This window comes from Schistocerca gregaria, chromosome 6 (genome assembly GCF_023897955.1).
Source record: "Schistocerca gregaria isolate iqSchGreg1 chromosome 6, iqSchGreg1.2, whole genome shotgun sequence".
Classification (NCBI taxonomy): Eukaryota; Metazoa; Arthropoda; class Insecta; order Orthoptera; family Acrididae; genus Schistocerca; species Schistocerca gregaria.
Window position 1 is genome coordinate 44,423,405 of NC_064925.1, and position 14,396 is coordinate 44,437,800.

The 14,396-nt window shown below is 43.6% G+C and overlaps 1 protein-coding gene across 1 annotated transcript in view; it reads left to right on the plus strand.

The window, feature by feature from the left end:
- Positions 1-14,396, plus strand: part of LOC126278490 (phospholipase A1 member A-like) — a 181,846-nt gene that overhangs the window by 78,948 nt on the left and 88,502 nt on the right. The window contains exon 3 of the mRNA XM_049978650.1: positions 4,347-4,525. Coding sequence (XP_049834607.1) covers positions 4,347-4,525 — 179 coding nt within the window. The remainder of the gene's footprint in view (positions 1-4,346; positions 4,526-14,396) is intronic.

A 14,396-nucleotide genomic window follows, 5' to 3' on the forward strand; every position in this document is an offset into this window, starting at 1 on the left:
GACTGCAGAAGAGGCTGTTCAAGTAATACAAAGGGGGATGCCACATCAATTGCTTGGGTGGAAATTATCTTGGGTACCCATAGGCTTCGAGCGTGGTGCAACTACTTTTCTTTCATTTCGTTAATGATCTGACACTTTATTTAAGTCAGGAAATGATACAAGCATTACTGTGAAGCTGAGCAAAGAAGCACCAGCAGAGAGGGTAGTAAATGAAGTTTTTATTGAAAGTTACTGAACGGTTTTGCACAAATGGGCTAGAATAAAAGGCAGTTCGACTAGTAACTTCCAAAAGTATACTTCTCCTATTAATCTTGTATACCAATAGTAAATAATGAACATGGTAGAAAATAGTAAGTTCTTAGGTGCTCATATTGATGGAAACTTAAAATTATAAAAAAAAAACGATATAGTAGACCTGGTGAAAAGTTACGATTCAGCTACATTTGCCGTAAGAATAATTGCAACTTCCGTGGTACAGAATTTAGAGAGATACACAACTCATTTTGCATATTTTCATTTAAGTCTTATTGGATAGTATTGTAGGCTAGCTCCTCAGTCAGGGAAAAAGCGTTCTTTGCACAAAAGATAATAATTCGAAAGATTGGTAAGTTAATATTCCCAGCTCCTTACAGAGGCAGCTGCGTATTGTTCATGTAAACTTCACAAATCTAACCTTGGAAATAAAATGCAGAACGGCAGAAGTGTTTTCAAATGAAGATTATCTTTACTCAAGAACTGCTCTGTGACACAGGAGTTGTTCAGGAGAAAGCTCTTTAATCAGTCATAAAAAAACAGCTGTAAATATTCAGCTTGCAGCCATCAATTATGACCGTCGTCTGCGCCGTAGTATCGTTTATATGACTATGTACAGTCGTCTGTTATGTTTGTCTATAAATGCTACTGCAGTCTAATCCTTACACGCGAAGAAATGTTTTATCACCAAGGGAAATTCATACACTGTCAGTGAAGTTTGATAATGCAAGTGCTTCGCATTTCCCATGCTTCAGGAGCACATGACCGAATTCAAATTACCCTGAAAGTGGTACACTTCTAGAAAGAGCAGCTACAGAATAAACTTTGGAGATACCTGTTATACTTTTCTTCCCTTGCTTCACGTACTTTACTATCTTGGGTAAAGGTGTACCTCGGATTCTGTGAAAATGGAATGAGACTTTGTGTCCACTTGTTAGCAACAATGTACAGATGTGAAATATTTCTAACAATATATTTATATAATGACTTTATTTATTTAACGAAAAAACTGTTTTACTTTAAAGCATTCATGGCAGTAGATTAGAACTACAAAAAAATCTCTGTTGTAAAGTCAGTACCATTTCTGAACTTTATATGAATGTGCGGTGCTACTTAGCTTAGGAGTTATTTAAAGAATTAAATTACGTATACGGTATTGTAATAGCTTGCTGTGCTTAAAGAATTGCCCACAGAACGAAAAACATTGTAAATTAAACGAGACAAGCTGAGAGAAATGAAAACATATTGGAATAAACTCTATAAAAGCATCTACTTAGGTAGAGATAGGAACACCAAAAACAAAAAACTTACATAATAAAATAAAAGTATGAGAACTGAAAATGAGCCACTAAAACTAAGACATCTCCGAAAAGTATTCTGAGAAAGTGGTTGTAATTACCGTCCGGTACCACAGCCTATCTTTGGTGAGACATGCAGCAGAAACACCACTGAAGAAGAGAACGAGAAACCTGCGATTTTGCTTTTCTGTGGCACAGTGTCAGGAAAGATTAACCGGCCCCTGAAGAGACAGACTATCTCATCAGCGTTCAGGCCCACAGCAAAAATACGACAACTAATGAGGCTTTTGGGGGGCGATCTAGGGCTTAGAAGCCCTGGAGTGCAGAAAATACTACGCCAGTCTGGCTGCCGCTACGTCGGCCACACAGCAACGCCAGACGGAACACCAGACGTGCTTAACCTTCGCTATCCTGAAAGATCAGACGTTGTAGAACACGCTTTAGAAAATCGACACCGAATTTTGTTTATGAGGATGAAGGGATTTTTCGATAGTGTCATAAAAGGGAGAAGAAATAAGCATATATGAAAACACCATCAACGAGGATGGCAGTTTTCAGATAAGTCCAGCCTGGGACTCAGGCATCGCGACGTTGAAGCATGCTCTACGACTAACGTTTGGCGTAAACATTACCACTGCTGGGGAGGAAGAGAGCACCCGAGCCGTAGAAGTCAGCAGCGCGGCTATACAATGGCGACTATGGCTGAGGACAGGATGCTCGAAGGCTGACATGGCTGAAGGCCCGAGAAGGTCTCATCGACGTAATACACTACCGGCTATTAAAATTTCTACACCAAGAAGGAATACAGATGATTAACGGGTATTCATTGGACAAATATATTATACTAGGACAGACATGTGATTACATTTCCACGCAATTTGGGTGCATACATCCTGAGAAATCAGTACCCCGAACAACCACCTCTGGCCGTAATAACGGCCTTGATACGCCTGGGCATTGAGTCAAACAGAGCTTGGATGGCGTGTACAGGTACAGCTGCGCATGCGGCTTCAACCCGATACCACAGTTCATGAAGAGTAGTGACTAGCGTATTGTGACGAGCCAGTTGCTCGAAAAGGCATTGACCAGACATCTTAAATTGCTGAGAGATCTGGACAATGTGCTGGCCAGGGTAGCAGTCGAACATTTTCTGTATCCAGAAAGGCCCGTTCAGGACCTGCAACATGCGGTCGTGCATTATCCTGCTGAAATGTAGGGTATCGCAGGGATCGAATGAAGGGTAGAGCCATGGGTCGTAACACATCTGAAATGTAATGTCCACTGTTCAAAGTGCCGTCAGTGAGAACAAGAGGTGACCGAAACGTGTAACCAATGGCACCCCATAACATCACGCCGGGTGATACGCCAGTATGGCTATGACCAATACACGCTTCCAATGTGCGTGCACCGCGATGTCGCCAAACACGGACGCTACCCTCATGAAGCTGTAAACAGAACCTGGATTCATCCGAAAAAATGACGTTTTCAGATTCGTGCACCTACCTTCGTCATCGAGTACTCCATCGCAGGCGTTCTTGTCTGTGATGCAGCGTCAAGGATAACCGCAGCCATGGTCTCCGAGCTGATAGTCCATGCTGCTGCAAACGTTGCAAGACAACAACCATCTGCACTAACAGTTCGACAAACGTCCCCAGCTGTTGACTCAGGGATCGAGAGTGCCTGCACGATCCGTTACAACCCTGCGGATAAGATTCCTGTCATCTCGAGTGTTAGTGATACGAGGCTGTTGGCATTCAGCACGGCTTACCTAGTTACCCTCCTGAACCCACAGATTCTATATTCTGCTAACAGTCATTGGATCTCGACCAACGCGAGCAGCAATGTCGCGGTACGATAAACCGCAATCGCGATAGGCTACAATCTGACGGAAACGTGATGATATGATGCCTCGTGTAAGGAGGAGGAATGCGTACCAACGTTTCACCAAGCAACGCCGGTCAACTGCTGTTTGTGTACGAGAAATCGGTTGGAAACGTTGCCCATGTCAGCGCGTTGTAGGTGTCGCCACCGGCGCCAACCTTGTGCGAATGCTCTGAGAAGCTAATCATTTGCATATCACAGCATGCTCTTCCTGTCGGTTAAATTTCGTATCTGTAGGGCGTCATCTTCGTGGTGTAGCAATTTTAATGGGCAGTAGAGTACATGTGAACAAAAATATAATCGGTAATTGCCAAAAGCTTTTTTAGAGTATCATGTAAAAATTTGTTATCAAAAAGGTCAAACGTTCTTGACCAATTAACTTCAGTGTTAAACACTGTGTTTTCGTTTTAGAGTAGTTATAGATTACGACAGTATTATGAAAAAAGTTTTTGCTCCTCACCACACAGTGGAGATGCTGAGTCGCAGATGGGCACAACAGGAAGACTGTGTGTGTCAGCAAGTAAGGTTTCGGCCAAAAAGGCCTTCATCATAAATAGATAACACACACACACACACACACACACACACACACATATATATATATATATATATATATATATATATATATATATATATAAATGCATCTCACACAGACATGACCACAGTCTCCGGCTGCTGAGATCAGATTGTGCTGTACATTGTATTAGCTTACAAATGGTGAAAACAACCACACACTTGTTAAATCGTTAGCTTTCTGTTCCTATTTTGTAAATTTTGTAGTTGTGATGGTAAAATTTACTAAATCATTGTAAGCAATACACGCACGACAGAAATTTGTAGGACAGCCACAGGTGCCTGAAGAATGTTTTATTTAGACAGCTTCTCTCAGCTGGCACTGGTGTGTTTGTGTTGTAGCGCCAACGCGAGCCGCGTGGAGGTGCCGCAATCGCGGTCGGCGCTGGCGCGCGGCGAGTGGCTGCGAGACGCTGCGGGGAACGGCGGCGGCGGCGGCCTGGGTGGCCGGCAGCTGATGCTGCTGGTGCACGGGTACGCCGGCGGCGACGGCCTGCTGCCCGCCGTCGTTCTGCGCGACGGTACGTCACCACCGGGAGGCCGCGTGCGGCGCAGACGTGCGCCGATAGCCCGTACAGAAAATCTCTATCTATATAGCGCGGTCCACTCATACTCACCGGGCCAAATATCTCACGAAATAAGCATCAGACGAAAGAACTACACACAACGAAACGCGTCTAGCTTGAAGGGGTAAACGAGATGGCGCTATGGTTGGCCCCCTAGATAGCGCTGCCATAGGTCAAACGGACATCAACTGCGTTTTTTTTAACGGGAGCCCCCATTTTTATTACATATTCGTGTAGTACGTGAAGAAATATGAATGTTTTCGTCAAACCACTTCTTAAGCATTGAGACATACGTGATACCACGCACTTAGATGGCACTGTAATAGTAGCAAACGTAACATTCCGTCCATGCTTCTTGATACATTACCCGTGTTAAAATGGACCGTTTACCAATTCCGGAAAAGGTCAATATCATTTTAATGTATGATTATTGTGATACAAATGCCCAACAGGCGAATGCTACATATGCTACTCGGTATCCTGGACGACATCATCCAAGTGTCCGGACCGTTTGCCGGATAGTTACGTTATTTAATGAAACAGGAAATGTTCAGCCACATGTCAAACGTCAACCACGACCTGCAACAAATGATGATGCCCAATTATGTGTTTGTCTGCTACTGATGTGCGGATTCGCCGCGACAGCAGCTAAAATTGCGCGAGAATCGGGAATTTCAAAAACGTCGGTGTTGAGAATGCTGCATTAAAACCGATTGCACCTGTACGACATTTCTTTTTACCAAGAATTTCATGGCGACGACTTTGAACGTCGTGTACAGTTCTGCCACTGGGCACAAGAGAAATTACGGGACGATGACAGATTTTTTTCACGCGGTCTATTTGGCGACGAAGCGTCATTAACCAACAGTAGGAACGTACCGGCATAATATCCACTATTCGGCAACGGAAAATCCACGATAAGTGGAACATCAGCGACCTTGTCGGGTTAATGTATGGTGCTGCATTATGGGATGAAGGATAATTCGGCCCCATTTTATCGATGGCAATCTAAATGGTGCAGTGTATGCTGATTTCCTACGTAATGATCTACCGATGTTACTGCAAGATGTTTCACTGGATGACAGAATGGCGATGTACTTCCAACATGGTGGATGTCCGGCATATAGCTCGCGTGCAGTTGAAGCGGTCTCCAATAGCATATTTCATCACAGGTGGATTGGTCGTCGAAGCACGTTCACCGGATCTGACGTCCCCGGATTTCTTTCTGCGGGGAAAGTTGAAGGATATTTACTGCCGCTATCCACCGACAACGCCTGACAACATGCGTCAGCGCATGTTCAATGCATTTGCGAACATTACCGAAGGCGAACTACTCCCTGTTGAGAGGAATGTGGTTACACGTATTGCCAAATGCATTGAGTTCACGGACATCATTTTGAGCATTTATTGCATTAATGTGGTATTTACCGGTAATCACGCTGTAACAGCATGCGTTCTCAGAAATGATAAGTTCACAAAGGTGCATGTATCACATTGGAACAACCGATATAAAATGTTCAAACGTACCCTCGTTCGGTATTTTAATTTAAAAAACCTACCTATTACTAACTGTTCGTCTAAAATTGTGAGTCATATGTTTGTAACTATTACAGCGCTATCTATCACAAAGTGAAAAAAGTGGTCCAACTAAAACATTCATTTTTCTTTACGTACTACACGAATATGTAATAAAAAATGGGAGTTCCTATTTAAAAAACGCTGTTGATATCCGTTTCACTTATGGCAGCATCATCTAGCGGGCCAACAATAGCGGCATCTGGTTTACCCCTTCAAGCTAGACAAGTTTCCTTCTCTGTAGTTCTTTAGTTTGATAGTGAGCGGACCGAATATCTCACTAAATAAGCATCAATCTACCACCCTGTATACTGACAGCTTCGATACATTTCCCCAATATTCAGGATGAAGCGAAATTCACACACTCGGGTTTCACAGTGCGACTCCTCACATGCCAGCGATAAGAAAATGTCTGTCACTAAATTTCGTCCGGTGAGTACATCCGACAGAAAAAGGACGTAAAAGAGTGGCAAGCTGGCAACACTGTAACCACATGTACGGAAAATACCTCTGTCAGCACTTACTGCCCATGCTCTACAGTTGGTGCAATGGATACAGTTTTACGTTAACATACAGGAGGTCGACGGTTCGATCATGGGTAAGGCCGCAATTTTTTAATTTTGCTAACTTCCTTCTGATATTTCATACTGTCATATACACCATTTCTTAGGTCACATGTATGCTACATTTACAGCATTTTGTAACGCTGAACGCAATAAATATGTGGTTAGACAAATAAGAAACAGACAGTAGAAACAAATGACCTCTCATAGGACAGAATAACTACAAAAACAATATCAGTTTCGAGCGGCTACAGATGATAGCACAGTACAATAACACAACATCTATTTGTTATTTACACTACATATAATATGAGCCCTCAGTTGTCGCACATCAGCAACCAGTGACAATAGTAAGGTCCATATTAATGAACACATGACCTTCACAACAGAATACGTTGCCCTCAGAATAACAGATGCTCAAAGAGACCTCCCTGCACATCCACACATTGTGCAACCCGTTGGGCCGTACAGCTCTGGACCCTTCACACCGAAGCTGCATCCACAGTCACGAGAGCATCATGAACACAAGCTAGCAATTCTTCAACATTTGTTCGCAAAGTAGAGTACATATGCTCCTTCATATGCCCCCCACAGGAAGAAATACACGGGATTTACGTCCTGCGAACCATTTTTCTTCAAATGTTCTGTCCAATTACTGTCGCACATTAATTCCAGGGTGTGGAGGTGTACCATCATGTTGGCAAAATATCCCCTGCCTCTTCCAGTTCACCAGGCAGATAATTTGAGAGGAATGCATGACACCTTCATGCAGTCAACCTGTCAGGCAACATGTAGGGTCCCAAACTCCTGTCGCCCAATATTCCGGCCCTGACATTGATACCAAAGTGAACTCGATACCACGGTCGTGGGTGACGTGCGTGTTTTCCTCACACCATTGTGAGTACTGTGCATATTGAAGACACCCTCACAAATGAATGCCGCTTCATTCGACCATGTTACGGTGTTCACAAAGTCATCGTTGACTTCCTGTTGCCCCCATCTCGTGGTCGTGCGGTAGCGTTCTCGCTTCCCACGCCCGGGTTCCCGGGTTCGATTCCCGGCGGGGTCAGGGATTTACTCTGCCTCGTGATGGCTGGGTGTTCTGTGATGTCCTTAGGTTAGTTAGGTTTAAGTAGTTCTAGGGGACTGATGATCATAGATGTTAAGTCCCATAGTGCTCAGAGCCATTTGAACCATTTTTTTGACTTCCTGTTGTTATTGTAACCATTTACAGAATTGAAGCCACTGATGGCGATCAGCAGGGAGCAGGTGTTGCGCGAAAGCATAATACAGGGGTGCAGCCCATGCTCTTGCACTGTGAGACACACATCTGCCTTGCTACGCTATGTGTATTTCGTTGAGGTTCTCGATGTATGACCTCCAGAATAGCTTTTGTCGGTAGTTGGAGTACGGTGTGTCTGTGGGCGAAATCTGTCAAGCGATGGTGAAAGGAGAGAACCTGACTCATAAAGACGCAACTCCATATGACGAAACACATTCTTATCCGCTGCCAGATATCCACGTTGACGCCATCCATATTCAGCAGCGCCAACACCAGCCTAGTTATCAGACGCACCAAGGACCAGAAGTATATGAACATATTCACCGTTTGTGTATGGCATACCTTTGACAGACTGGTTTAGAGGTTTACAATGAGAAAATTCGATACGTTACGGGCGCTTTACCCCACTCACAACTTGTACCTGTCTGGAGGACAGCACATACAGTACAAACACGCCGTCACTCCTGCACGCTTTTCCACCTAATGCGCATTACTCCCCTGACAGATATTGTTCTGCATGATTCATCCCGACACTGCTAATTGCGTAATGTTAGGTTTTGAATAACACTGTTTCCCTAATGGTAATACACTTGATGTTTCCACAATCCCATCGATAGAATAATAATAATAATAATAATAATAATAATAATAATAATAATAATAATAATAATAATAATAATACCACAATAATAATAATACCACACAATATCTACCAGTACATCAATACAATACAGCTACATCCAAACTTGTATCAATAATTACGGATTTCTGTAGTTGTATATATATGTTCAATTACCCGAAAGTTCTTAAATGCAATATAACATATACCGTACAGTTAAAAGGAAGTCACGCTTGATCAAGGTCCGCGTCACTTTTTACTTTTGACCAGACATAATGCATTGATATAATAATAATAACGTCTGAGATAAGAAAGAAATAATATGTACTGAACAGCATGTATTTACCCAACACAATGTTAAAAAGCATAATTAGTGGTACCATGGTAATAACATATAGAAATGGTAACCGACTTCGGACATTTTTCGCAAAGCACGTTGTTAGTCCTACTGGTAACATAAGGCCCTAACGAAATGTGATGGACCTGAATGAGGCAAGAATAACAGATTGTACTAATCTACGTGACCATTGGAGGAGGCTACTAAGAAAAAAGGTTTCACATCTAGTAGATGAAGTGGTGCATATAAATTCACACCCACGATGTGGAAAGGGCGTCTTCCATTTGCACTATTGTAGTGTGTAAGTTTCAATGTTTTCTGGAGGACTCACTGCAATCGCTATTGAAGATTAAAATGCCAGATACCGTACCACCTAGACTACATTTAACAAATAAAAAAAATATGTCTCAATGCAGGTTCGAACCATCGACCTCCTGCGTGCTACCCCAAAACGCCATCCACCGCACCAACTGTACACCACATTTAGTGTGAGCTGATAGAGGTGGTTGTATTACATGTGGTTTCAGTGCTGCCAGATTGCCACTCTTTAACGTCCTTTTTCTGCCGAATGTACTCGCTGGATGAAATTCTATGAAAAACATTTTTTTATCACTGGCGTGTGAGAAGTCGCGCTGTGAAGCCCAAATGCGCGAATTTCGCATCACCCTGTACTGGGAATTCATCGCAATATTTTATACACGAATGAAATGGATACTGGATGTAGAATCACAGCTTTCCACACATCCAAGCAAATAAACACAACAAAACGAAGCTGTCATTATCTGTCGATAGTAGATTAACAGCAGCCGGCTACTTTTTTGACGTTTTTCTAAGATTTAATGATATTATGTATTAGGAAAAAAAACAGTGTTAAAAGTTTCGAAGTGACAGGTCCATTGTCAGATGACTGTTCACATTTGCTGTATGTGTGCTGTATGTGTGATGTTCATTGATTGTGGCGAAACTTCCTTGCAGTGGTCTTGCCTTTCCCCAAAAACCGGTGCAAGAAACGACTACTTCATTTTAAGTCAATGTAATAATAAATTATGAAGGTACAGTAGTCAATGAATAATGCCCTTCAATTTATTCTGATTGATCTTGTCACAGAACTGTAACTCTGTAATCAACAGTTCTTCCACACGTACTACACCGAGCTGACAAAAGTCACAGGATGGTGGCATGCACATATACAGGCGACAGTGCGTCGGTGGAGCTGTCATTTGTACTGAGGTGACTCATGTGAAAAAGGTGCCAGTTGTGATTATCGCCGCACGACGAGAATTAACAACGTCTGAACACAGACTGGTAGTTGAAACTAAACCTGTGGACATTCCAATTTGAAATCACTAGAGAATTCAGTATTCCGAGATCCACAGCGTCGAGAGTGTGCCGAGAATACCACATTTCAGGCTTTCGCTTAACGACCGAGAGCAGCGACGTTTCCATTGGGTTGTCAGTGCTAACAGACAAGCAACACTATGTGAAATAACCGCCGAAATCCGTGTGCGACGTACGATGAACGTATCCGTTACGAGAGTGTGACGAAACCTGGCGTCATTGGGCTATGGCAGAACACGACCGACCCGAGTGTCTTTGCTAACTGCGCGACATCGCCTGCAGCACCTTTCCAAGGCGCGTGACCATATCTTTCAGACCCTAGACGAATGGAAAACCGAGGCCTCGTCAGATGAGACCCAATTTCAGTTGGTGACAGCTGCGAGTAGGGTTCGAGTGTAGTTGACAACTTGCGTCTACGGCTTCGTGAGCTCTGCGCCAGACACTGTGCAAGCTGGTTGTGGCTCCATAATGGTGTGCATTGTGCTGACATGGAAGGACTGGGTTCTCTGGTCCAACTGGATCGATAGTTGACTGGGAATGGTGTGTTCGGTTACTTGGAGACCATTTGCAGCCAAGCCATGCGTGGACTTTATGTTCCAGACAACGATGGAATTTTAAGGGCAACAATGCGCCATGTCGCCGGACCAGTATTGTTGGCGATTGGTTTGTAGAACTTTCTGCACAATTCGAGCGCATTATTTCGTCGCCCAGATCAACCGACGTGAATCTCATCGAATACTTATGGGACGTAATCGAGAGATCAGTTGATGCATAGCATCCTGTACTGGCAACGCTTTCGCAATTGTAAGCGGCTATAGAGGCAGCAGGGCTCGATATTTCTGCGGGGGAATTCCAACGACTTCTTGAATCCATGCTACGTGCAGCTGCTGCTGTACGTCGGACAGGAGGCCCGACATCATATTAGGAGTCATCACATGACTTATGTAACCTCAGTGTGTTTCCGTCACATTTTAAGGCAGTATGCTAATGTTGTGTAAGAGCAAGTATTCCTTGTTGGTAAAAGTTCTAGTCCTGTGTTCGTAGCCATGTTTTCACTGCATGAACTATACTGTCATCTTCTTCAAAGCGTGTCCTTTGTATAAAACCCTTAAGGGGCCTAAACAGATTGAATTCTGAGGACGCCAGGTCTGGGTACTGTGGAGGATGAGGCAGTAATGTCGTGCCCAATTTGGCGATGTGTTCCTGGGTTCTGAGACTAGCGTGTGGTCATGCAGCGTTGTGTTGGAGTAAGATTTGCTTGGAATCTCACACAGAACATGTCGACAACTATTCTCGAGTTTGCCCAGAGTCTTCAGATATATGTCTGAATTAGTGCTTGATCCTTTTGAGAAGCCATCCACGACTGTTAGAGCATTGGTGTCTCGAAAGTCCCTCGTCATGATGTTACCAGCAGAGGGAGCTGCCTCGAATTTCTCCTCTTCTGTGACAGCTGGTGTCTCAGTCCAGTGACTGCCTTTTTGTTTCCAGCCGAAAGTGATGCACCGAGATTTCGTCACTCGTAACGATTCGTGTACAAAAGCCTCTCCATCGGCCTGGCACTGCTCAGCAATTCTGACGACTTGGCTTTCCTTTCATTCTTGTGGTCTGTTGTGGAACCACTGCCGAGCACATCTTTGAGTACCCAGAAGTCTCAATTATTCCACACGCACTTCCAGTACTCAGTGTTAGCGGCAGAGTTAGTTGCCAGGCTGTGCTGTGCCAGTCTTTTCGATTCACCATGTGGGGAGCACAAGTTGTAACATGACGTCCCGAAAGTTTCGACCATGGAGCTGAGCTGCTGCAGTAACGCAAAACTAATTCGGTCCTTATCTTAGGAATTTGTTTACGTTATTATAATTCATTCTTTTCTATAAAAATAGAAAAAATATCTAAGAGAAAAGAGCTGATTCCCACCACCCCTTCGCGGGATCTTAGCCACAATCAGCGAACATCACACGTACACTGTAAATTAACTTAATAGTGAACAACTATCTGATGATGAACCTATAGATTCGAAACCGCTGACAATGCTGTTTGTTTCTAATGAATAACATGTCACCAACGGCAGGTTGCTGTTTTTTTGCTTTACTGTAAGAATTGCCCGGTACAAAAGGAGTCGCATGTGTTCATATCCGGAGACTACGGCGGCCAATCGATGCCCATGCCAATGGCCTCTGGATACCCCAGAGCCAGAATGCGGTCCCCAAAGTGATCCTCCAGGACATCAAACACCGCCCTGCTTCTATGGGGTCGAGCTCCGTCTTGCATGAACCACATGTTACCAAAGTCAGGGATCCTTTGATAACAGGGATAAAATCATCTTCTGAAACCTTCACGTGCCGTTTGGTAGTCACCATGCTATCAAGGAATATCACACCGGTTATTCCGTGACTGGAGATTGCACACCACACGGTCACTCATTGAGGGTGAAGAGACATCTCGATCCCAAAATGCGGAATCTCAGTCCCCATACGCGCCAATTTTGCATAATGACGAACCCATTCAAATGAAGGTGTGCTTCGTCGCTAAACGAAACCATACATTCCCATACTGATTCCCGTCATGCCTCGCGGCCAACCGTTCACTTTGAACGTCCTAACGCAAACCGTTCAGTAGTTGTGACGTTTTCATTTCACATAGTTCAATAATTGTTAGCCTGTAGCTCTGTACAATGTGCAGACCAATGTAAAATAATTTGACAATAATCGCTCATTTTTCAAAAGTAACAATAATTATGCAGAAGGGAAATACGAAATAAACTGGAACATGTCAGGATGAAAACAAAACTACAAAGACCTCTCACGTAAAGCGGAATATTCCTCTCCAACTGGCAATCATGATTTTTCCAAGAGCACAAACACGAATTCTCAAAGGAGGAACTGTGGGGCCTGTAGTGGTCGTGAAAAAGCGTTAAACCCTTGGCACATGGTGCGGAGCGGCTAACGTCGACGTGCACGCAGGCAGGGTGTTCAGCATCACGAGAGACAGCGCCGTCGCCACCAAGGGTGTTGTGTACATAGTTCCGTGTAGTCAGCGCGTACACAACATTCCCACTAAAGCGCGACCCGCTACGCACAACAGCGCAGGCGCAGCGCTCGTCCGTCTCCGCACTACGAGATGGCGCTGCCTTAGAGACGGACCACATTCTGCTTCCACCGATCCGCGTATTAATATGTAACGCAGCCAATGAGATTGCTGCTAATGTACAACCTTTTCTCCTTGCGGATCACACTCGCGCAGTGAAACCTGAATGAGCGAGGTATTATAACGAGTATACAGACCTCCGATTAGTCAGTCTGCATTTGTCTGCACTAGTCTGCATTAGTCTGTACCAGTCTATAGTCAAGTTTTAGTCTGCGCCTAATAAGATTAATCTTATTCTCACATATCTCTGATACTTGACAAAGTGGCTATGTACAGGAATATGATAAAGTACCAAGACCAAAGGAACTTCAGATTGTCAATTGTAAACAGCATCCAGAATCAAGTTATGTAATGTCGATGCTTTTTATTATTTTAATAAATGTGTGTGAAAATTTATCAGTTTCTGTTTAAAGTTGGTCAGCGTCAATCTGCTACGCTAAGTGTGCAAGTGGCATTTCTATCGTCTGACCTAACGGCAGAAGATAAACACGCCATGATAAGACCACGAGACATATTGTTGACACTCGCCTACTTCGTTAGAGCGACAAGTCAAATAATCTGATGGTGTGTGTACGGAAGGTGTTACAGAACGCACACCACAAAGGGCGAACTGGTTAACGTGAATTTGTACTCTCAGCGTTTACGGTGGAGTTGTGAGCTTTATTTGGCTCGCAAACGATGTACGTTTTAATAGAGATGAAGTAGAAATTTTACGTGCGTCTGTTTTCCTGACAAAACTACATCTCCTCTCTTGTGTGTATGCTAGTCGTGAGTTCTGTCTGTGGTATACATAAGTAAAAACTGCAAAATTTATGAACATGTAATAAGACAAAAAGGAAATATACATATCTGGGTCAGTGGGAACATCAGCTTACAAAAGTTCACTAAACCGAACAGACTCACTCCTGATAGAGAACACACTTATTTCTGTAATAGTTAATGTTATGCAAAATATAAGTTCTGTCAGT